The following is a 24,068-nucleotide window of genomic DNA, read 5'->3' as shown; positions in this document are numbered from 1 at the left end:
AAGAGGAGCAACCGGGACAGAACCGGCACCCCAACCGGGACTAGAACCTGGGGTGCTGGTGCCGCAGGTGGAGGATTAGCCTAGTGAGCTGTGGTACCGGCTCTATTTCTTTAGTTTTTAAGACTTATTTATTTTTATTTTATTTGAAAGGCAGAGAGAAAGAGGCAGACAGAGATCTTGATTCTACTAGTTGACAACCCAGATGCCCGTAACAGCAAGGGCTGGGACAGACTGAAGTAAGGAACCTGGATCTCAGTCCAGGTCTCCCACCTGGATGGCAGACACACAAGTATGTGAGCCATCATCTGCTGCTTCCTAAGAAGCATATTAGTAGAAAGGTGGAATTGGGACGCAGAGTTAGAACTCAAATCTGGACTCTTGGATTTGGGGTGTGGAAGTCCCAAATGGCTTTTTATACACTAAGACAAATGCCCACTCCTTGTGTGTATTCTTATTGCATATGTTTTTACTTTTTTTTCAGTGGTGGTTCTTAATTTAGGGTAAAATATTCATATTTTCATTTGACAGTATTTATTTGTATGAAAACTTAACCCTAATCAGAAGAATTAAAATTAAAATGACATCTAATTTGATTTTTAATTTGAGGAGGATTTTTGTCAGCAACTGTGAAAAAGAAATGAGATAAGATGTCTCTGGAGGACATTTTCTTTATAAAAGCTAGAAGTCCTGAAGCCAGCATTTGGCCCAGCACTTGAGGCATCTGTTTTGCTATGTTAGAGTACCTGTCTCCTGACTCCAGCTTTCTGCTAATGCAGACTCTGGGAGCCAGCAGCACTAACTCTGGTAATTAGGTTCCTGCCACCTATGAGGGAGAGCTGAATTGAGTTCCCATTTCCCTGCTCAGTTTCCCTGCTTAGCCTAGGTCCCTTGAGGACATTTGGGAAGTGAACCAGCGGATGAGAGCTCATTTAACTCTGTTTCTCTAGTAAAACAATATATTTTTAAAGTCTGAAGTTTAAATGATAATGCCATTTGATCTAACTTCAACTTGTAAGAGTATATCATTGTTTCAAATAATTTCAAAGAAACCATATTTATGTACTGTGCATGTTAGCTCTGTCTTTAAGAAACTGGGAAAATCTTAAATATCCAATGATAGCACACTTATTTAACAGGTGATATCATAGCCATTTGATGGCATCCTGTATAGCCTAAAAGTTAGATTTTATAGGAAATGTAATTTTATAAAATGGTTATAAAAAATAGTGTTAAGTGCAAAAGCAGATAGGAAACGCTTTGTCACAAGAGTTCATTAAGAGTGGGAAAAAGATTGAGCAAAACAGAACTCGTTCAGAAAAGACATGCAGAATTGTATGGGGTTCTGTAATTAAAATGCTGAGTATTCCTGCATGTGGCTCTAGTAAATTTCATTAGTTAAAACTTATTATAATTGTATTGTAAATTGATATTATGAACATTTTGATTTTCAGAATAGTTTAAAAGGAGACTAACAATGTCCAGATTAATAGTATTTGGAAGTTTTGCTGTTGTGGCTGTTGTTAAATCCTTTATCCATGTTAAATAGCTATACAGAAATGGATCCTGTTATCATTGCTTCAGAAGGAGTAGAAAAATTCAAAAATGAAAATTTTGAGATTATTATTGTTGACACAAGTGGACGCCACAAACAAGAAGACTCTCTGTTCGAAGAAATGCTTCAAGTTGCTAATGCTATAGTAAGTAGCTTTCAATGTGAAACCACTACAACGACTTTAGTTAATTATGAAACCAATCAAGTATATGATAAATATAAATTCACTTAGTCCTTACCAGTAAGGCAAATTCCAAATGATTTTTTAAAAAGATTTATTTATTTATTTATTTATTGAACCGCAGTGTTACAGAGAGGCAGAGAGAGAGATTGGTCTTCCATCCGCTGGTTCACCACCCCCCAAATGGCCTAACTGGTTGGAGCTGGGCCGATCTGAAGCCAGGAACCTGGAGCTTCTTCTGGGTCTCTCACATGGGTGCAGGGGCCCAAGGACTTGGGCTATCATCCTCCACTGCTTTCCCAGGTGCATTAGCAAGGAGCTGGATCAGAAGTGGAGCAGCTGGGACTTGAACTGGCATCCATGTGGGATGCTGACACTGCAGGCAGCGGCTTTTATGTGCTACACCACAGTGCCAGCCCCCAAAATCATTTTTTTCATTCTGGGTACCTGCCTTTATATGATAAAAATTTAATCTCATCATTTTTGAACTGTAATGTAGAAAATAAAAAACAGAAGAAAAATTAAAAATTAACCTGTAATGTCTATAATTTAAAAATTATATCTAATATAATCTGTAATATCTGTTGAATTTCCTTAATGTAAGTTATTTAAATTCAATTGGAAGCATTTACTTTAGATGAATATGAGACTTTGTTACAGCATTTAAAATATCAAGTAGCATTTAGTTTCTCATCTTTAAAATTATAAAAATTGAGAAGTTTTATAAATATCTGTAGCATATATGAGGTTTGTGGAAAATTCAATTAAAAGATGTTTATTTTCATATGAAATAATTTTGAAATCTATAGTTTTTCTGTAATATGTATTTTCCATGAAGTTTTTGAAAATTCCTTGCATTAGGAACCCATATTTTGCCATTGAGGTATTGGTAGTAATTCTTTGGTTAGTGGTTAATGCTGATAATTTCTTTTAGTTATGCTGTTATTTTACTCTAGTTGAATGGATCTAGAGGAAATAGCCTCCGTCTGTTTTATTTATTTTGGTTCTATTATGTATTCTTCACATTTTTTCTGATTTTCTTTTGCTATTCCTGTGCCTAGAATGCAGTTCTTCCAGATCTGTGCATAACTTTCCTTTCTTTATTCTGGCTTTAGCCCTGAAGGTTTCTCCAGAGAGGTCTTCTCTACCCTTCATGTTCCATGTTTTGTGAGGACAGGGTTTTCTTATTGACCTCTTTGTCCTCAGAATCTGCATTGTACCTAATACATAGTACTCCTCAACAAATATTTGTTGATTGTATAATTATTTACAATAAATATGTTCTATAGCTTTTAGTGATGAACTTTACTAAAAATCAGTAAAAATATGTATCTTTTCTATTTAAACTTTTTAGCAACCTGATAACATTGTTTATGTGATGGATGCTTCCATTGGGCAGGCTTGTGAAGCCCAGGCTAAGGCTTTTAAAGATAAAGTAGATGTGGCTTCAGTAATAGTAACAAAACTTGATGGTCATGCAAAAGGAGGTGGTGCGCTCAGTGCGTAAGTACCATTGGTGCTTTTTTGTCCTCTATCTTAGAGTTGTGTGATTATGAGTGAATGAGTGTTTATGGCTTTCTTATTGATCTTTGAAAATATATTCCAGTAGTGGACCTAATATGATCTGTAAAGAAGTTTCTAATACAATTCTGCTTTAATTAGTGAAATTTTAATTAATCTAATTAATTGGAAAATCTCAGGATTTCACTTTTTTGAGTTTATTTTTATATTTTTTTATAGAGTTGCTGCCACAAAAAGTCCAATTATTTTCATTGGTACAGGGGAACATATAGATGACTTTGAACCTTTCAAAACACAGCCCTTCATCAGCAAACTTCTTGGTATGTACTGCGGTGGCGATACAGAAAAATTTCCAAGAAATAATATGGGTCTTTAGAGTAGATTAGGAGTTTAATCCTACCTTCCCTAACTGGTTTAGGAAAATTCCTTTCCTACTATGACTTACCTTCCTTACCTGTAAATTAAGGGTGATAGTTATCTGCTGAGATATTACATGAAAATACTTTGGAAAAGTGTTTATTACAATACAAAATTATGTGGTTGTAGTAATAACATTGATAGTGGCAGTAAAACTTCCTTACTGTCTCAATGTAGTATGGTTAGAGAACCTGGAATTTGAGGTTAAGTTGGAGTCCCTGCTCTGTTTTTTTCTTTTCTGCCACTTTTCCTGTTTAGCTTTACTTTTCTCAGCTGTATAGTTAGAATACCCAACTTGCATACCTCACAAGATAATTATGTATGTAAATGTGTATTGCTTAATGTAAAATATACTATTAGTTGTTAATTTTTCTCTTTTTTGCGTCTTACAGGTATGGGTGACATTGAAGGACTGATAGATAAAGTCAATGAGTTGAAGTTGGATGACAATGAAGCACTTATAGAGAAGTTGAAACATGGTATATGATTAGCTAAAAAAGCATCCCCGATATCTTTCCTTGATTTCTTTTTGATAAAGCTACTATGAGTTTGAAATAATAATACTTAATAGTAGCTGGCGCCGCTGCTCACTAGGCTAATCCTCCGCCTTGCGGCGCCGGTACACCGGGTTCTAGTCCCGGTCGGGGCACCGGATTCTGTCCCGGTTGCCCCTCTTCCAGGCCAGCTGTCTGCTGTGGCCAGGGAGTGCAGTGGAGGATGGCCCAGGTGCTTGGGCCCTGCACCCCATGGGAGACCAGGAGAGGCACCTGGCTCCTGCCATCGGATCAGCGCGATACACTGGCTGCAGCGTGCCGGCCACGGCGGCCATTGGAGGGTGAACCAATGGCAAAAAAGGAAGACCTTTCTCTCTGTCTCTCTCTCTCACTGTCCACTCTGCCTGTCAAAAAAGAAAGAAAAAGAAAAAGAAATTATGCTATTTTATTTTTTACCTGGATTTCTTATTGTAAATCTTTAAACAGATCTCTCAGTTTTCTGGACATTTCCCCTTTGATCTGTTTTATTTATTTATTTTTTAATATAACCAAAGTGACTTTTAGAAATGCGAGTGTGATCCCATTACTGCTTTTCTTAAAATCCTTCAGTGTCTTCGGCTGTTTTTAAATGATTCCACCATCTAGCCCATATCTTTCATTTCATGTTTTGGCACTCTTCTTGGCTTTCATTGTGCCAGCCATGCTGAACTTCTTTCAATTTCTCAAAACTGCATTACTATCTCTAACTTCTGCTCCATTGCCTTTCTAGTACCTCTGCCTGTTAAACACAGCCTCTCCTCTTACCTCTGCCTTCCCCTTTCCTGGGCAAGCTGGCTAACTCCAACTCACACTTGAGCTCCCTCCTTAGATGTCTTTCCTCAGGGACATTTTATCTGACCTCTAGACTAAATTAGAACTCTGATGTACATCTTCTGTTGTACCCTATAATTAATTATTGTGCAAAGGTACTTTAAAAAGTGTATGGAAAACTGAATTAATAGATAAGTTTATTTTGATGCAAAATATTTTATTTATTTAAAAGACAGAAAGAAAGAAAAAGATAAATTCCATCCTCTGATTTACTCCCCAAATGGCCATGACAGCTACAGTTAGGCCAGGCTAAAACAGGAGCTAGGAGTTCCATCCAGGTTTCCCACATGGGTGGCAGGAACCCAAATACTTGGGCCATCATCAGCTGCTTCCCTGGGTGTGCATTAGCAGGAAGCTGGATTGGTAATGGAGGCAAGATTCAACTTTATGCACTTTGATATGGGATACTGGTGTCCAAGTGGCAGCTTAACCCTCTGCACCATAACACTCACCCTGATGCAAAAATTTTTTGAAATCGGCACAGAGGGATTTTCAAAGAGTTCATGGACGTGCGTATTGTGCAAGAATTTCAAAATTTTCTTGCACCAAAATAAGCATGTCTTAATTCCGTTTTTCCATTGACTTTTTGAAATACCCTTATGTTATTCATCACAATTATTTGATGTCTTTCTTCCCTGCTTGAAGGTAAAAATAGGGTTCAGAGCTGTGTTCTTCATTATTCATGTTCTAAGAACCTGCTGTGTGTCTGGCACATCATAGATCTTCAGTAAATATTTATTTAATAAATGAATTTATCTCTCATTGCATAATCCTTTCCCATTGCTTTCCTTTCTCTTGAATAACCTTAGCATTAGTTCTACTACCACTGCCAAAGTGGGTAGTCTGTTCCTGACCTGTTTACTTTCTGACTCATTTCTCTCTGTTTTCTGTTTCTGATTCTAAAATTCTACAAATTTCTTGAGGTCGCAGACAGCCACCTAATTTCCACATGTAAAGATCTTTCTCATTTTTCTTTGATTCTAGTATATGACAGTGTTATCTACCTTTTCTGTTTCAAATCCTTCTATATTAGCTTAAGTTACCACTTCTGTATCAGTGACCAAATATATCTTTCAGCCTTCATCATCTGGTTCACTGTTTAATTCTGCCTTTCTAACTACCTACTGTAATATTTCTTTTGGATGTTGTACTGCCGCTTTAGAATGCCTAAAAAGAAATGCCTTTTCTGTTTTTACCTTTAGGACATTAATAGAAAATATTGTTTTATCCTCTTTTTTAATTGAAGCTAATTTGCCTGCAATGAAATGTTTGAATCTGGGACATCATTCCATCTTTTTTTTTTTTTTTTTAACAACTGCATGGTAATCCACACCCCCATCAAGAAACAGAACAATTCTGTTACTCAAGAACATTTATTTGTGCCCTTTCCTAGTAATATTTCACGTTATATAGGGTATATCCTTTCTTATTAAGTCTGGTTTCTTTGACTCAGTGTATTTTTAATATTCATCCATGTACTTGGATATACCTATAGTTTGCTCATTTTGTGTCTGAGTAGTATTTCATTCTACCCATTTTCCTATTTATGGACAGACAGCTAGGCTATTTTAAGATAATTTTCACAATGTTTTTGCTGTTTAACATTTTTATCAGCAAAATGTGGGATTTATACTTGGTTCCTCTTTAATTTTTGGTGTTGTCAAGCTTTTTAATTTTGGTCATTCTAATAGTTATAGTCTTTGTGCTTTGCTTAAAGTTTATTGTGTATTTTTATATGTCCATCTTCTTTGATAGAATGTATATGTCCCTGGGATAGAATCTGTGCATCCATATATTCACAACATTCATATTGCACGTACTGATTGCTTAGTGAATATTGATTGGGTATTTCATAAGTGTGCTTCATCTTAAGGAAAAGATTAATTTTATTGAGTGGAAATGTATGCTCTCTGATATATCTGAGCCATTTATATTTTATTTCAGGTCAGTTTACATTAAGAGACATGTATGAACAATTTCAAAATATCATGAAAATGGGCCCCTTCAGTCAGATCTTGGTAAGTTATCCATAAAACTTTCTTTATACCTTTGTTTCTTGCTAAACATTCTAAGAACAGATAGTATACTTTAATTTTTGATATTTAGATAAAATAGATATTTTAAGACAGTGTTACTATTAAAAACAGTAGTTAAATGTGAACGTTTTGTACAGTTTGTCTTAAGTAAGGTATTAATGACTTTATGTTTAAATCTTTTAGGGGATGATCCCAGGTTTTGGAACAGATTTTATGAGCAAAGGAAATGAACAGGAGTCAATGGCAAGGCTAAAGAAGTTAATGACAATAATGGATAGTATGAATGATCAAGGTAGGGTGGCAGGTAATACTTGGGGGACAGTAATCTGAATACCAGCAAGTTGACAGTTTCACTGTTTTGTTAGTGATAGGGTGGGGAAACCTTTAGACTGAAATTATTTTTAGATGGATTTACAGTAGCTTGAAAGCTCTTTCTCTAAGAGGTAATGTTTAATGGGTTGATTTTGTCATTTCGAGAAATTTTGTCATTTTGAGAAATTTGCTTCTCCAAATAAGTTCCAAGGAAAGAACTGCATGATACTGGTAGAAATATCTTTCTTTCTTTCTTTTTTTTTTTTTTTTTTTTAAATCTGTTCTACTCATTTAAAGACAGAGTTACATATAGAGGTAGAGAGGTAGAGACAGAGAGAGAGGTCTTCCACCCTCTGATTCACTCCCCAGGTGACCACAATGGCCAGAGCTGAGCTGATCTGAAGCCAAGAGCCAGGAGCTTCTTCCAAGTCTCCCACGTGGGTGCAGGGGCCCAAGGACTTGCGCCATCTTCTATTGCTTTCCAAGACCACAGCAGAGAGCTAGATTGGAAGTGGAGCAGCCGGGACTCAAACTGGCGCCCATAAGGGATGCCAGTGCTGCAGGCTTTGGCTTTAACCACCTGTGCCACAACACCAGCCCTAGAAATATCTTATAAAAGAGAATCTATATTTAAATTTGAGACAATGCTGGATTTAAAAAGTTAGGTAAATTTATTGTAAGACTCTTCAGAGCTTTAATATGTTAATATACATTGGGAATCTGTAAGAGAGAAGTAACTTAAACATTGTTTGCAGACTTTGCTCAGAAACTCTGAATTTTTATTTTCCTCAAATGTATACTGCCCTATTTGTCATTCTATATTCCTGCCTCTTTTTTTTTTTTTTTTTTTTTTTTTTTTTGACAGGCAGAGTGGACAGTGAGAGAGAGAGACAGAGAGAAAGGTCTTCCTTTGCCGTTGGTTCACCCTCCAATGGCCGCCGCGGCCGGCGCGCTGCGGCCGGCGCACCGCGCTGATCCGATGGCAGGAGCCAGGAGCCAGGTGCTTTTCCTGGTCTCCCATGGGGTGCAGGGCCCAAGCACCTGGGCCATCCTCCACTGCACTCCTGGGCCACAGCAGAGAGCTGGCCTGGAAGAGGGGCAACCGGGACAGAATCCGGCGCCCCAACCGGGACTAGAACCCGGTGTGCCGGCGCCACTAGGCGGAGGATTAGCCTAGTGAGCCGCAGCGCCGGCCCCATTCCTGCCTCTTGTACTTCCAGATCTTTTTTTTTAAATCTGGCTTCTGTCCTTACCCAGTATTCTGAAGTAGAGCACATGGAAAGCTCTAATAACTTCCTGCTGGTCTTTTCAGTGGATAGTTTGCATTTTTTCGTGATCTTTATGATGTTGTTAATCTCCTGTCCTTTCTTGGTTTCCATTATATGATCACCCTACTTTTAACCTTACTTTTCTTGTTACTCTTGCTCAGTCTCCACTGGTCTCTTTCTCTGCTCACCTCTTTTTTTTTTTTTATTTTTTTTTAAAGATTTATTTGTTTATTTGAAAGTCAGAGAGGAGGGGAGAGGCAGAAAGAGAGAGGTCTTCCATTCAATAGTTTACTCCCAAATTGGCCGCAACGACCAGAGCTGCTCCGATTCGAAGCCAGGAGCCAGGAGCTTCCTCCAGGTCTCCCACGCGGGTGCAGAGGCCCATGGACCTGGGCCATGTTCTGCTGCTTTCCCAGGCCATAATAGAGAGCTGGATCAGAAGTGGAATGGCCAGGTCTTGAACCAGCACCCATATGGGATGCCAGCACTTCAGGCTAGGGCGTTAACCCGCTGTGCCACAGCACCGGCCCCTTTCTGCCCACCTCTTACATGAGTAAGTGTTCCAGCATTCTGTTCTCACTTAGTGTTTCTTACTCTGCTCATTTTTGTTGAAAAATTCATACATATCTGTGCTTTATTTAAACTAATTTATTAATTTTTGGGATATTTACCTCTTCACTGACCTTTAGACTTTCATAGTAACCCAAATAAGATTTTGTGTTTCCTGTTTCCATCTCTAACACTGCAAACATTTTTTGAGTACCTAGAATATTTACTCTGTGCCAGGCACTGTCCTTAGCACTTTGGACATAATAACTCACTTAAAGATTTTTATTTTATTTTATTTGAAAGGCAGAGTTAGAGAGAGAGAGAGAATCTCTCATCTGCTGGTTTGCTCCCCAAATCACCCTAACAGCTGGAGCTGGGCTGGTCAGAAGCCAGGAGCCAGAAGCCAGGAGCTTCTTCTGAGTCTTCCATGTGGGTGCAGGTGCCCAGCTACTTGGGCCATCTTCCACTGCTTTCCCAGACACAACATCAGGGAGCTGGAGCAGAAATAAAAGAGCCAGGACTTGAACTGACGCCCAGCCTGCTGGGCTACAGGGCTGGCTCCTATATAAACACAACAACTCTTAAAGGATGGTCCATTATTATCTGCCTTTTTCAGATTAGGAAACAGAGATACAAGCAAGTTGAGTAATTTGCCCAAGATTACTAGAGAGGCTGAGCTTTAGACCTAGACATTCTTTCTCAAGAGTTCATGTTCTTTCTTGATCACTGCCTCTTTATACATGCTGGACAGACCTGTCTCCTTATATGTTTGAAAGTTTTGTGATACATGTGTGCCCCAAAACTAGAACTTCTTCCTTGGTGAGTGATACTTCCATCCATCTATCCAGTCATACAAACTAGAATCTAGGTTAAGCTTAGATTTATATCTTTATTGATTTTCTGTCTAGTTCTGTTATTGAGATAGACATATTAAAGTGACCAACTTGTCTCCTTTCATGTTTGTCATTTTTGCATCATGTATTTTAAAACTCTTTTATTGGGTAGATACATATCTAGGATTATCTTCCTGGTGAATTGCCCCTTTTATCATTGTGTAATATCCCTCTTTGTTTCTAATCTACATTATCTGATACTGTTATAGCCACTGTATCTTTCTTTTAATTAGTGATTGCATTGTATGTCTTTTTCCATCCTTTTCACTGTTAACCTAACTGTGCTTGTCTGTATGTGCTGCTTTAGCAAAATACCTGAGACCCTGGAGGCTAGGAAATTCAAGATTAGGGTGCCAGCAATTTTATTGTCTAGTGAAGACCCAGTCTCTGTTTCCAAGATGGTACCTTTCTTTTTTTTTTTTTTTTTTAAATAACATTTTTATTTTTTTTTTTATTTTTTATTTTTTTTATTTATTTTTTTATTTATTTATTTTTTTTTTACAGGCAGAGTGGAGAGTGAGAGAGAGAGACAGAGAGAGAAAGGTCTTCCTTTGCCGTTGGTTCACCCTCCAATGGCCGCCACTGCAGCCGGCGCACCGCGCTGATCCGATGGCAGGAGCCAGGATCCAGGTGCTTTTCCTGGTCTCCCATGGGGTGCAGGGCCCAAGCACCTGGGCCATCCTCCACTGCACTCCCTGGCCATAGCAGAGAGCTGGCCTGGAAGAGGGGCAACCGGGACAGAATCCGGTGCCCCAACCGGGACTAGAACCCGGTGTGCCGGCGCCGCAAGGTGGAGGATTAGCCTATTGAGCCACGGCGCCGGCTCAAGATGGTACCTTTCATAATCTGTTCTCACATGATGAAAGAGCAGAAATGCAAAACTAGGTCCTCTAGTCCTTTCTTAAGAGCACCAAACCAGGGCCGGCACCGTGGCTCACTTGGTTAATCCTCCACCTGCTGCGCCAGCATCCCATGTGGGCGCCGGGTTCTAGTCCCGGTTGCTCCTCTTCCAGTCCAGCTCTCTGCTGTGGCCCCGGAGGGCAGTGGAGGATGGCCCAGGTGCTTGGGCCCCTGCACCAGAGTGGGAGACCAGAAAGAAGCACCTGGCTCCTGGCTTCGGATCGACGCAGCGCTGCCTGTAGCGGCCATTTGGGGAGTGAACCAACGGAGGGAGGACCTCTCTCTCTCTCTCACTGTCTATAGCTCTACCTGTTAAATAAAAAGAGCACCAAACGATTCATGAGATTAGAACTCTTCTCACCTAGTTGCCTCCCAAAAGTCACACCTCTTAATACTGTTGCTTTGGAGATTAAATCCAACATAAGTTTGGAAATGACATGAATAATCAAATCATAGTACCTATCTACACCTTAGTGAATTTCATGAAGATAGTATATATTTTTTGGATTATTTAAAAAATATATATATTCTAGTAATATTTTTAGCTGCTATATTATTGAGGTGTTAAGATTTAGTTTTGCCATTTTATTATTTGCTTTTTGTCTGTTCCTCCTAGTTTTTGTTCTTGTTTCCCTTTTCTACTTCTTCGTGGGTTACTTGACCATTATTTAGTGTTCTGTTTTAAGTTACCTATAAATATTTCTTAGTATATCTCTTTGAGTAGTTTTCTTAATGGTTGCTTTAGGTAGTATATTTTACATGCTTAATATATCATAGTCTACATCTATCAGTATTTTGCCACTTCAAGTGGTAGAAATCTTAACATCACTTTAGATTTATTAAGTTGTATTTCATAAATATTTCTCTTTATTTTGTCTCTGCAACCCCTGCATTAGTTTACATTCATATCTTTTCTTACCTGTATTACTTTGATAGGATCCTAGTATTTCCCTCTCAGTTCGTCTTCCTCAGTGCCACCAGAATGATCTTTCTAATAACAGTCCTGATGTCCAGATCTTTCATTGTATTTCTCTACTACCTCCACAATGAATTCCAAATTCCTGAGCTTGGCATACAAATTCTGTTGTAATATTGTCCTTACTTGCTTTTGCAGCCTCTTAGATATCTCAGCTTTCATTCATTCTCAGTTCCTTAACACAAAATTAGGTTTATTTATATATTTTAATTTACTGTTTATTTTCATTTTGTTTTAAAGCAGGGATGGGGAACCTTTTTTCTGCCAAGAGCCATTTGGAGATTTATAACATTATTTACAGATCATACAAAATTATCCCCTTAAAAATTAGCCTGCTATAGACTTCTTGAATTTCTAGCCCCACCTATGGTTGCAATGGCAGGGCCACACTGAATGATTTTGCAGGCTTTGTCTGACCTGCGGGCTGGATGTTCACTACCCCGAAAGCAGAGAGACAGGGTAAATGCACTGAAGATCTTCCACCCACTGATTTATGCCCCAGATGCCTGCAACAGCCAGAGTTGCACAGGGCAAGAAACTGAGAATTCTAGAACTCAATCTGGGTCACCCACATAGGGGCAGGAACCTAAGTATTTGAATCCATTGCACTCTGATATGAGATGTGGGTGTCCTAAGCAGTATCTTGGCTGCTGCACCAAACGCCTGCCCCCAAACTAGCTTTGTTTATTGTTGGAATCCATGTCCCTTGCTCCTTTCTTTTCTTTTTTTTTGTTTTTGTTTTTGTTTGTTTGTTTGTTTTGACAGGCAGAGTGGACAGTGAGAGAGAGAGACAGAGAGAAAGGTCTTCCTTTGCCGTTGGTTCACCCTCCAATGGCCGCCGCGGCCGGCGCGCTGCGGCCGGCGCACCGCGCTGATCCGATGGCAGGAGCCAGGTACTTCTCCTGGTCTCCCATGGGGTGCAGAGCCCAAGCACTTGGGCCATCCTCCACTGCACTCCCTGGCCACAGCAGAAAGCTGGCCTGGAAGAGGGGCAACCGGGACAGAATCTGGCGCCCCGACTGGGACTAGAACCCAGTGTGCCGGCGCCGCAAGGCGGAGGATTAGCCTAGTGAGCCACGGCGCCAGCCCCTTGCTCCTTTCTTTTCTTTGTTTAACTCATACTTGTCCTTCAGGACTACTCAGTTAAAGGGAAAGCACCATTTGTCAGTACTTGGGAGGGTATAGATGAATGAAAAGATGCATGTAGGATATCAGGGTAAGTGGGGTTGTGTACCGTGTTATAAGAAAAGATGAAAGAGTTGGGTAAATGTCACCTGGAGAAAACTCAAGGGAGACATTGATGGCTCTCAGGTATTTAAAAGCCTTGTTTTTCATGCTTGGTAAGGAGATGTTTACAAGAATAGGAATAAAAGTACCTGGCAAACATATTTCAGTTTAGTAAGTGAAAACACTTTCCATGATTACAGGGATAACAGAATAATGGCATGGGCTGCCTTATTTAGATGGCAGATCATCTCTTTTAGGGATGCAAAGACCAAGGCACAATAATTACTTATTAGGAGATGTTAACAAATGCAAACATAATAGGAATTTTGACTAAAGTATGTACCATTCCTGAGATGGTATGCATCTAAAGCTAGAAGAAATGCACCTTGTGATCCTTTTATTTTTTTATATACTAGATAATATATACATTTGTTTTAATATACTTTTATTTATTTTATTTTTATATACTTTTTATTTATTTTTTTATTTATTTTTATATACTTTTATTTTTAACAGTAGATAATCATGGTCTGTCTTTTATTTTTTATATGATTTATTTATTTATTTGAAAGGCAGAGTTACAGAGAGGCAGAGAGAGAGCTTCCATTTGCTGGTTCACTCCCCTAATGGCTGTAACGGTCAGAGCTGGGTTGTTCTGAATCCAGGAGCCAGGGCCTCTTCTGGGTCTCCCATGTCGATGCAGGGGCCCAAGGACTTGGACTATCTTTCACTGCTTTCCCAGGTGCATTATCAGGGAGCTAGATGGGAAGGGGAGCTTCTGGGACTCAAACTGGTGCCCATATGGGATGCCAGCACCACACTTGGTGGCTTTACCCTCTATGCCACAGTGCTGGCCCCTGCACCTTGTATTCAAAGAGTAATCAAAATTGGAGGGGATTAACTTATTCTTAAACAGAAATGATTAAAGTTCAGTTGGTTATAATTATTTGATTACAGAAAATATAATATTCTCTTCATTATGGATAGAAGCTCTCTTCTGTTGATTTATATAGCCTAAATTTATGAATTAAAGGATAGTAGTTATTTAGGGAGAACTAAGGTGAGCATTGGTGTTCTTTTTTGAAATATACCATATACCTCTTTGTGTCTAGAGGGCATGGAGAGGGTAGATATATGAGATATGGAAATGGTGGACATGAGGTAATTTTGGTTTTGTTTTTAAAGATTTATTTTATCTATTTGAAAGGCAGAGTTACAGAGAGAAAAAAGTAGAGACAGAGATCTTCATCTGCTGGTTCACTCCCCAAATGGCCTCAATAGCCAGAGCGGAGGCCGATCAAAAGCCAGGAGCCAGGACCTTCTTCTGGGTCTCCCTTGGGCCATCTTCTGCTGCTTCCCCAGGCCACTAGCAGGGAGCTGGGTCAGAAGTGGAGCAGCCGGATTCAAACTGGCACCCACATGGGATGCCTCTACTGCAAACAGCTTAACCTGCTATGCCACAATGCCAGCCCCAATGGGCATGAGGTTTCAGAGGTTCTCTGAAGATTCTGTTTTACTTAAACTGTAGGAAACATATGTGTGTCTTTGTTTTATTGTTTTCACAGATTATGAGTACTATAAATATTTTTTAAAAGATTTTATTTATTTATTTAAAAGGCAGTGTAATGGGGAGAGAGGGAGAGAAAGAGACATTTTTCATCACTGGTTTACTCTCCAAATGGCCACAATGGGTAGGGCTGGGCTTGGCTGAAGCCAAGAGCTAGGAGCTTCTTCTGGGTCTCCCATGTGGATGCAGAGGCCCAAGGAGTTGGGCCATCTTCTACTGCTTTCCCAGGCCATTTGCAAGGAGTTAGATTAGAAGTGGTACAACTGAGTGGTGTAGGAGGCTAAGCCTCTGCCTGCAGTGCCAACATACCATATGGGCACCAGTTCATGTCCCGGCTGCTCTTCTTCCAATCCAGCACTCTGCTAATGGCCTGGGAAAGCAAAGGAGGATGGCCCAAGTGCTTGGGCTCCTGCGCCGTCATGGGAGACCTGGAAGAAGCTTATGGCTCCTGGCTTCGGATTAGCCCAGCTCTGGCTGTTGCGGCCATTTGTGTACCAGTGGATGGAAGACCTCTCTCTCTCTATCTCTCTGTAACTCCACCTTTCAAATAAACAAAATTAAAAATAAATAAGTGGAGCAGCCGAACATGAACCACTATCCATATGGGATGTCAGCGTGGCAGATGGCAATTTAACTTGCTATACCACAGTGCCAGCCCCCCTTGTTTAATTTTTAAAAATCAAGCTGGGGCCAGCGCTGTGGCTTAGCAGGTAAAGCCATCGCCTGCAGTGCTGGCGCCATTTCAATTCCTGGCTGCTCCACTTCTGGTCTTTCTCTGCTGTGGCCTGGGAAAGCAGTACAAGATGGCCCAAGTCCTTGAACCTCTGCACCCACGTGGGAGACCCGGAGGAGGCTCCTGGTTCCTGGCTTTGGATTGGTGCAGCTCCGACTGTTGTGGCCAATTGGGAGTAAACCAGCAGTTGGAAGACCTCTCTCTCTGCCTCTCCCTCTCTCTATATATAACTCTGACTTTAAAATAAATAAATAAATCTTTAAAAAAAAACAGAAGCAAACGTGGTACATGGTGCCATTTGTTAAGTCTGGGTGGTGATGTGACCATTTATTATATCTCTTTTTCTTTATGTAAAACATTTCATATTATAAAAAGAAAGTTCAATAGTTACCTATTTAAAAAAAGTAACTGCTAAGTTCTTATTATATGTTGCCCATTTGCATATAACTTCTTTGATGATGATTGGTATATAAGAGAAAATAATTGCACCCTTGCTTACAGAACTGGACAGTACAGATGGTGCCAAGGTTTTTAGCAAGCAGCCGGGAAGAATCCAAAGAGTTGCAAGAGGATCAGGTGTGTCAACGAGAGATGTTCAAGAACTTTTGACGCAATATACCAAGTTTGCACAGATGGTTAAAAAAATGGGTGGTATCAAAGGACTTTTCAAAGGTAAGAAAAATAAGCTCATCATTAGATTATAGACTGAAAAAAAATAAAATTGAGAAATTGGATTTTAAAAAGTTAGGGAGGCCATTTGGTCCAGGGGTTAAAATGCTGCTTGAGATGCCTGTGTCCCATATTGAAGTGCCTGGGTTTGGGTCCCAACTCTGCTCCCAGTTCCAGCTTCCTGCTGTTGGGCACCCTGGGAGACAACAGTGATGAGTCAAGTAATTGAGTCTCTGCCATCCACATGTCAGACCTGAAATTGAGTTCACAGTTCCCAGCTTCAGCTGGTCCAACTCTGACTGTTGTGGGCATTTGGGAAGTGAAGCAGAGTATGGGAGAGGTTTCTTTTTGTCTCTCTCTGCTTTTCCAATACTAGACAATATAAATAAATTTATTTTTAAAGATTTATTTTATGTATTTGAAAAGCAGAGTTAGAGAGATTATATATCTGCTGGCTTACTCTCCAGATGGCTGCAACAGCCAATGCTGGGTCAGGCCCAAACCAGGAAGCAGGAGCTTCATTCAGGTGTCTCATGTGGGTGCAGGGTACAATCACTTGAGCCCCTACTTTTCTAGACACATTAGCAGGGAGCTGGATTGGAAGTGGAGCAGCTGGGATTTGAACCGGCACCTGTTTGGGATGCTGACGCTACAGGTGACAACTTAACTCCCTATGCCACAATGCTAGCCCTTCCCAAATTTTTTTTACAAAGCTGTCTTATATGAATGAAAATAGAAAAAAATTTTAAAGTCAGGAAGTACTGCCAATATTGAAAAATTCACTGCTGAATTTCATGTTATATTTAAGTACTTCTTGGATTTCCATTGTGATCTTTGATTTAATCTATTTTCAGATTCAAGGTAATAAACATTAATATTTTAAAAAACAGACTATGGACCTTATTGCAAAACATTTGATATAACTAATGCTTTCATCTAGTAAATCATGACTATCTGAGAATGTTAAGTATTCTTTAAAATATTAGATTTTTTAAAAGACTTATTTATTTTATTTGAAAGGCAGAATTGTAGAGAGAGACTGAGGGAGAGACAGAGATCTTCCATCCCTGGTTCACTCCTCAGATGGCCACAATGCCTGGAGCTGGGCCAGTTCAAAGCCAGGAGCTAGAAGCTTCTTCTGGATCTCCCTCATGGATGAAACGGCCCTTGGGCCATCCTTCACTGCTTTCCCAGGCATATTAGCAGGGAGCTGGGTCAGAAGTGGAGCAACAGGTACCCATATGGGACATTGGTGCTGCAGACGGCAGCTTAACCCGCTATGCCACAATGCTGGCCATGAAAATATTAATTTTTATCCCTGATTATTGCTGTTCCAGTTATACATGTAACTGTTTAATTCCTCTTTGTCTAATAATTAGGCTGGTTCATTCACTTCTATATTTGTCTCAGTTTCTGTATCATTCCAGGATGCCATGGATTTTCTCTGTTCTCATCAAAAACATAGTGGATGTTGAATCAATTTTGTAATAATGCCGTCTCCAAGTTAATGATCCAATATTTTTTCACTATATGTGTTTTAGATTACTTCCTAAGTTTAACATTTCTTTGTACATTTATTGACATTTAATTTGTATACCACTTCTTCATGTTCCTTGTCCAGTCTTTCCATTGTTTTCCCTTTAAAAAAAAAAAAAAAAGATTTATTTGTTTATTTGAAAGGCAGAGTTAGGAGAGAGAGAGAGAGGGAGAGAGACCTTTCATCCGCTGATTCACTCCCCATTGGCTACAATGGCCAGAACTGGGCCAATCCAAAGCCAGGAACTAGGAGCTTCTTCCAGGTCTCCCATGTGGGTGCAGCAGCCCAAGCACTTGGGCCATCTTCCACTGCCTTCTCAGGCACACTAGCAGAGAGCTGGATTGGAAGTGGAGCAACCAGGACATTAATGGGCGCCCATATGGGATGCTAGAACTTCTTAATGGGATGCTAGCTTAATGCACTGCACCACCACCCCAGTCCCTCCCTTACTGTTTTGTAGTAATATTTTAAAATCCTTGGTTTATATCTAAATATTTCTCCAGTTTTTCATTTGCTTTTATTTTTATTTTTAATAAAGATAAGTTTCCATTTTTTGTGTAGCCAAACCTATTTATCTTTTCCTTGGATTTGTTTTATGCTTATGAAAGCCTTTCTCATGTTGATATCTGTATGTTTTTCTATTTGTGTTAGGTTTCTTTTTTATTAATTTTTTTTTTCATTTTATCGAAATTCAAATTTACTTTGCCACGTATTGTGTAAGGTAGAAAGATAACTTGTTTTTCCAAAGAGTTGATCAACTGTTCTAGACCTCTTTTTAAGTTTTTTTCTATAATGTAAACAGCCATTAAAATGAATTTATTTTATTCCAAAAAATTTGAGTAGGGAAGCTCCAGAGATGAATAGCACCAATGATAAGACTTTTTTTTTAAAGATTTATTTTATTTATTTGAAAGACAGAGTTACAGAGAAGGGTAGAGACAGAGAGAGAAGTCTTCCATCTGCTGGTTCACTCCTCAGATGGCCGCAACGGCTGGAGCTGCGCCCATCAGGAGCCAGGAGCCTCTTCCGAGTCTCCAATGTGGGTGTAGGAGCCCAAGGGCTTGGGCCATCTTCCACTGCTTTCCCAGGCCATAGCAGAGAGCCGGATTGGAAGAGGAGCAGCCAGGACTAGAACCGGTGTTCATATGGGATGCTGGCACTTCAGGCCAGGGCTTTAACCCACTGTCACAGCGCCGGCCCCCAATGATAAGCTTTTAAAGAGAATGAGTATTTACAGGTATTTTTGTTATCTTTTGTTGCTGGTACTTTATTTTCCTTGTTTGCAGTGTCCTATTTTCTCTTATGATGAGGGAGAAAAGTTAGACAAACATGTTTAAAATTGGTTATAATTCCAAACAGTTCATGCTATTTCAGGTAGTGATTAATAAACAAATTGTGTCAATTTACCATCTTTCTCAACTGATCCTGATTATTCTTGATGGAACTATTGCAGATCTATCAGCCAGATCTTGTTTAAAGATTGGTTTTCAATAAAGACATACCCAAGGCCGGCGCCGCGGCTCACTAGGCTAATCCTCCGCCTTGTGGCGCTGGCACTGCAGATTCTAGTCCCGGTCGGGGTGCTGGATTTTGTCCCGGTTGCCCCTCTTCCAGGCTAGCTCTCTGCTGTGGCCAGGGAGTGCAGTGGAGGATGGCCCAGGTGCTTGGGCCCTGCACCCCATGGGAGACCAGGAGAAGTACCTGGCTTTTGCCATCGGATCAGCGCGGTGCGCCGGCCGCAGCGCACCGGCCCCAGCGGCCATTGGAGGGTGAACCAATGGCAAAGGAAGACCTTTCTCTCTGTCTCTCTCTCACTGTCCACTCTGCCTGTCAAAAAAAAAAAAAAAAAAAAAGACATACCCAAATAAAGTGGGCAGTGGATGTGCACATGTACCTGTCACAGCAAACCCTTATTTTTTAGAAGCTTTAAGTTCTTTTTTTTTTTGACAAGCAGAGTGGACAGTGAGAGAGAGAGACAGAGAGAAAGGTCTTCCTTTGCCGTTGGTTCACCCTCCAATGGCCGCCATGGCCGGCGCCGCATCACGCTGATCCGATGGCAGGAGCCAGGTACTTATCCTGGTCTCCCATGCGGGTGCAGGGCCCAAGCACTTGGGCCATCCTCCACTGCACTCCCTGGCCACAGCAGAGAGCTGGCCTGGAAGAGGGGCAACCGGGACAGAATCCGGCGCCCCGACCGGGACTAGAACCTGGTGTGTCGGCGCCGCAAGGTGGAGGATTAGCCTAGTGAGCCGCGGCGCCGGCCAGAAGCTTTAAGTTCTGAGAAGCAAACTCTTTGAACAAATTCCAGTGAACATGGAATTCACATCTTTTACATATTTATTAACCATGAATTTCTTTCACAGATTTTTATGTCTTGTTGTAAAAACATATCTTCTCTTTCATTCATAGTATTTATTTATTTTTAGGTTTTTATTTCATTTATTTGAATGGCAGATTTACAGATAGAGAGGGAGAGACCAAGATTTCCATCTGCATGTTCACTCCCCAGATGACTGCAGTTGCCAGTGCTGGGCTAGGCTAAAGCTGGAAGCCTGGAACTCCATCCAGGTCTCCCACCTGGGTACAGGGGCCAAGGCACTTAGGCCATCTTCCACTGCTTCCACAAGCACCAGGCACCCAGGAGGGAACTGGACAGGAAGTGGAGTAACCAAGACTCAAACCACAGGAGATGTCAGCTCACAGGTGGCAACCCACACCACTGTACCACAGTGCTGGTCCCCACTTTAGTGCTAATTCATGTAATTTTTTTCAGATTAGCCAGCTGTGATCAGAGAATCAGGGAAAACATTGATTTTCATTTTTGTCACTGCTCCTGAGAAGTTCATAGTTGATGTTCTTTTGAAACAATTTTGCTGATGCAGCTCTACCTATTGTTATTGCATTGATGATCTATCTTCTTTCCTGCATCTTGATCATACAGCTGTTCTTTAAAAGATGTTTGTACTTATTCTGGCCCAGAGGGCATCTCTCTCCTTGGCTGCCCTGTTTCCTTTGAAAATCTAAGTGTGTGGAATTAAACTTTTTTTCTGTTTATTTCAGAGGCAGAGGACAAAGTGAGTGCATATCCATTGTTTAACTTCCCAGATGCCCACAATGACTGTGCCTGGGCCTGGGCCATAGCCCAGAGGAGGGAACATAGTCCGGATCTCCCACATGGAAAGCAAGAACTCAATTACTTGAGCCATTGCTGCTTCGCAGGCTCTGCATTGGTGGGAAGCTGTCAGGAGTTGGAGCTAGGAATCTAACCCTGACTATGGGATGTGGGCACATCAACTGTTAGCCAAATGCCTGCTCCAGTGTGTGCATTTTTGAAAAGCTTCTTAGAATTATACCATGCTTCAGGATCTCTCAGACTCATTTTTTCACATTCATTTACCAGTCACCCAGTCTCCTTCCAAACTGACTGGTATCTGTAAACTCAGCTTTTTGTTTCACCTTCTCCCAAAGTGCTACTGAGCTATTGTTACTATTGTTTTCTGTTAGTAATGGCTGGATACGATTTTGTTGATAATGCGTCATTCACATGTACACCTGAAAGGATTAACAAAATCATAGCCTTAAGAAAGTTCTTTGTCCCTTTATGTGGAATTTTTCTTGTTCTTCCTCAAAAAAAAAAAAAAAAAAGTGTAATTGAGATAAAGATTAGAAGGGCATATGTACAAATAGAAATGATCTTGATATTTTTGTATTTGGGGCTGCTGCTGTGGTGTAGGGGTGGAGCCACCACCTGCAGTGCTGGCATCCCATATGGGTGCCAATTTGAGTCCTGGATACTCCACTTCAGATCTAGCTCCCTGCTAATGCACCTAGGAAAGCAGGGATGGATGGCCCAAGTACTTGGGCCCCTGCACCCACTTGGGAGACCCAGATGAAGCTCCTAGCTCCTGGCTTTGGCCTGGCCAAGCCCTGGCCATTGCAGCCATTTGGGGAGTGAACCAGGGGATGGATCTGTCTATTTGTCTCTCTCTTTCTCTGCTTCCCCTTCTCTGTAACTCTTTCTTTTTTTTTTTTTTTTTTTTTTTTTTTTTTAATTTTATTTTGACAGGCAGAGTGGACAGTGAGAGAGAGAGACAGAGAGAAAGGTCTTCCTTTGCCGTTGGTTCACCCTCCAATGGCCGCCGCGGCCGGCGCGCTGCGGCCGGCGCAGCGCGCTGATCCGATGGCAGGAGCCAGGAGCCAGGTGCTTTTCCTGGTCTCCCATGGGGTGCAGGGCCCAAGCACCTGGGCCATCCTCCACTGCACTCCCTGGCCACAGCAGAGGGCTGGCCTGGAAGAGGGGCAACCGGGACAGAATCCGGCGCCCCGACCGGGACTAGAACCCGGTGTGCCGGCGCCGCTAGGCGGAGGATTAGCCTAGTGAGCCGCGGCGCCGGCCTGTAACTCTTTCAAATAAATAAATAAATAAAACTTTAAAAAAACAACTTTCTGTGATACTCTGATATTACATCCTGCATCTGTTCAAAATTTTTCAGGCGGTGACATGTCTAAAAATGTGAGCCAGTCACAGATGGCAAAATTGAATCAACAAATGGCCAAGATGATGGATCCAAGAGTTCTTCATCACATGGGTAAATACGAACTTATTGCCAGTTGCTAACACATAGTTTAGTTTATAAGGGTTGAGCTTTAGTGATAAGCCTTCTGTTGTGATATGAAAATGTGTTCAAAACATATGATTTGAGGGCAGTGGCTGTCTGAATCTTGAATTGCTGCAGTGGAGCTCTGTGAGTGGATTTTATTCACTCCTGCTGCCACCTGTGTGATTTTTGAGCAAGCTATGTAATCATCTTTTGCGAATGCTTGTTTTAGTGACTTTTTGCTCTGTTTTGGAACCCAGATGTTTTCAATGATGAGACTTTGAAATTACTCAAGGATTGTGAATACTTTTACTGTGTAACTTTGATAAGTATCTTAAACTTTCTAAACTTTACTTTACCCTTCTGTGAAATCACAGATAATAGCTAATGAGGAAATTGTGACAATTAAATAAGCTAATATATAATGAAAGCATATAGTAGATTTTTAATAAATGGTGAATTTTTTTTCTTTCTGTAAGTCATTTGAAACAGCTTCTCATTGATTACTTTTATGTAACTTACTACTGTTTATGGCAAGATTGTTTTGGACTTGACAGAAAAATATAGTTAGATTTATTGAATGTGTGGCAGGTATTATTCTAAGATGGTTGCCTGTATTCTTCAATGAGATAGATTATTCATCATTTCTTGTAGATGAGGATACTGTTGATAATATAAAGTTTTAGTTGATATATTCTTTAAGACTGATGACAAAATTATAGCCAGAATCCAGTATTTTTTAGTAGTTAATGTACTTGTTAGATAAAAGTGATAAAGTGTGTCAACTTCTGCTTAATAATTATCTGTTTTTACTTTACTTTGGCTCTAGGTGGTATGGCAGGACTTCAGTCCATGATGAGGCAATTTCAACAGGGTGCTGCTGGCAATATGAAAGGCATGATGGGATTCAATAATATGTAAAGAAGATGCCTTACTATAAACTGACTGAGTTGATTGCATTATTTGCTGAGACCTCAGTTTCCCTTCTTTTTGCAAATGGGGGGAAAAAAGAGTATTTTTCTTGCCTATCTTTCTTTTTTTCCTCTCATCTTTCCCCCTCTTTTCCCTTCTGTCCTTCTTTCCCTCCCTTCCTTTCATACAAGGGAAGAATATATATGGTTTTTGTGGAAATCATTATATTTTTGCTTTAGATTTTCTTCTTAGTTTTCACCATAATAATACTTCTTAAGTTAATCAAATCATGATGTAAAATTTTAGTACTTAAAGGTTTTTAATTGTCTCAAAAGGCCAAGCATTACATTTGTAAACAGTCCTGGTCAGTAGTTAAATGATATCTCAATAAAAATGCTGTAAAATAAACTTAAAAGTGGTTATAAGTTAAGGGGTTGTTAACTTTCTTTATGGTTTAAAATGATCAGTGTATCACACAAAAAGGTAGGAAAGCAAATATATACATGTCATTTAAAGCTATGCCTGGAAATATACCTTATGAGAAATATGGTAGCGTAACTTAACCATGAGTATTAGGTATTTTTATTTAACTTAGAATTATGATAATTTTGCCATAGAAAATCTTAGCTCTGCCATTAAAACAGATTGATAATTTGATTACAATTTGCAATGTGTAATATTTTGTATATAACTTGTGTTTTTAACCTATTTTTAAAGCCTTAATGGCAATTCTTGATTTTTTTAAAGCCACTTATGTTTCTTACATACCAAAAATCTACTTAAAGAAACAGATATACTTTGATAAAAACAGCTAATGTATAGACCAAATGAGAAAATATTGCAAGTATTAGGCTGT

General features: G+C 40.1%; 1 protein-coding gene across 6 annotated transcripts in view; it reads left to right on the top strand.

Annotated features, from left to right (window-relative positions):
* The window catches only part of SRP54 (signal recognition particle 54), a 49,752-nt gene extending 26,110 nt beyond the window's left edge, over positions 1–23,642 (top strand). For 3 of the 6 annotated variants that reach the window (XM_089309762.1, XM_070053751.2, XM_051822172.3), the window contains exons 8-16: positions 1,547–1,697; positions 3,088–3,236; positions 3,474–3,574; positions 4,064–4,150; positions 6,980–7,053; positions 7,255–7,363; positions 15,998–16,168; positions 22,196–22,291; positions 23,130–23,642. In XM_089309762.1, coding sequence (XP_089165888.1) covers positions 1,547–1,697; positions 3,088–3,236; positions 3,474–3,574; positions 4,064–4,150; positions 6,980–7,053; positions 7,255–7,363; positions 15,998–16,168; positions 22,196–22,291; positions 23,130–23,221 — 1,030 coding nt within the window. In that variant the 3' untranslated portion in view covers positions 23,222–23,642. Of the gene's footprint in view, positions 1–1,546; positions 1,698–3,087; positions 3,237–3,473; positions 3,575–4,063; positions 4,151–6,979; positions 7,054–7,254; positions 7,376–15,997; positions 16,169–22,195; positions 22,292–23,129 lie in introns of all 6 variants that reach the window. The other 3 variants (XM_089309761.1, XM_070053750.2, XM_051822170.3) reach the window with 1 other exon arrangement.
* The last annotated feature ends 426 nt before the right edge of the window (positions 23,643–24,068 follow it).

The sequence above is a fragment of the Oryctolagus cuniculus genome, chromosome 12, assembly GCF_051225735.1.
Source record: "Oryctolagus cuniculus isolate XC-2025 breed Fujian yellow rabbit chromosome 12, ASM5122573v1, whole genome shotgun sequence".
Taxonomy (NCBI): Eukaryota; Metazoa; Chordata; class Mammalia; order Lagomorpha; family Leporidae; genus Oryctolagus; species Oryctolagus cuniculus.
This window is presented reverse-complemented; position numbering and strand designations above follow the sequence as displayed.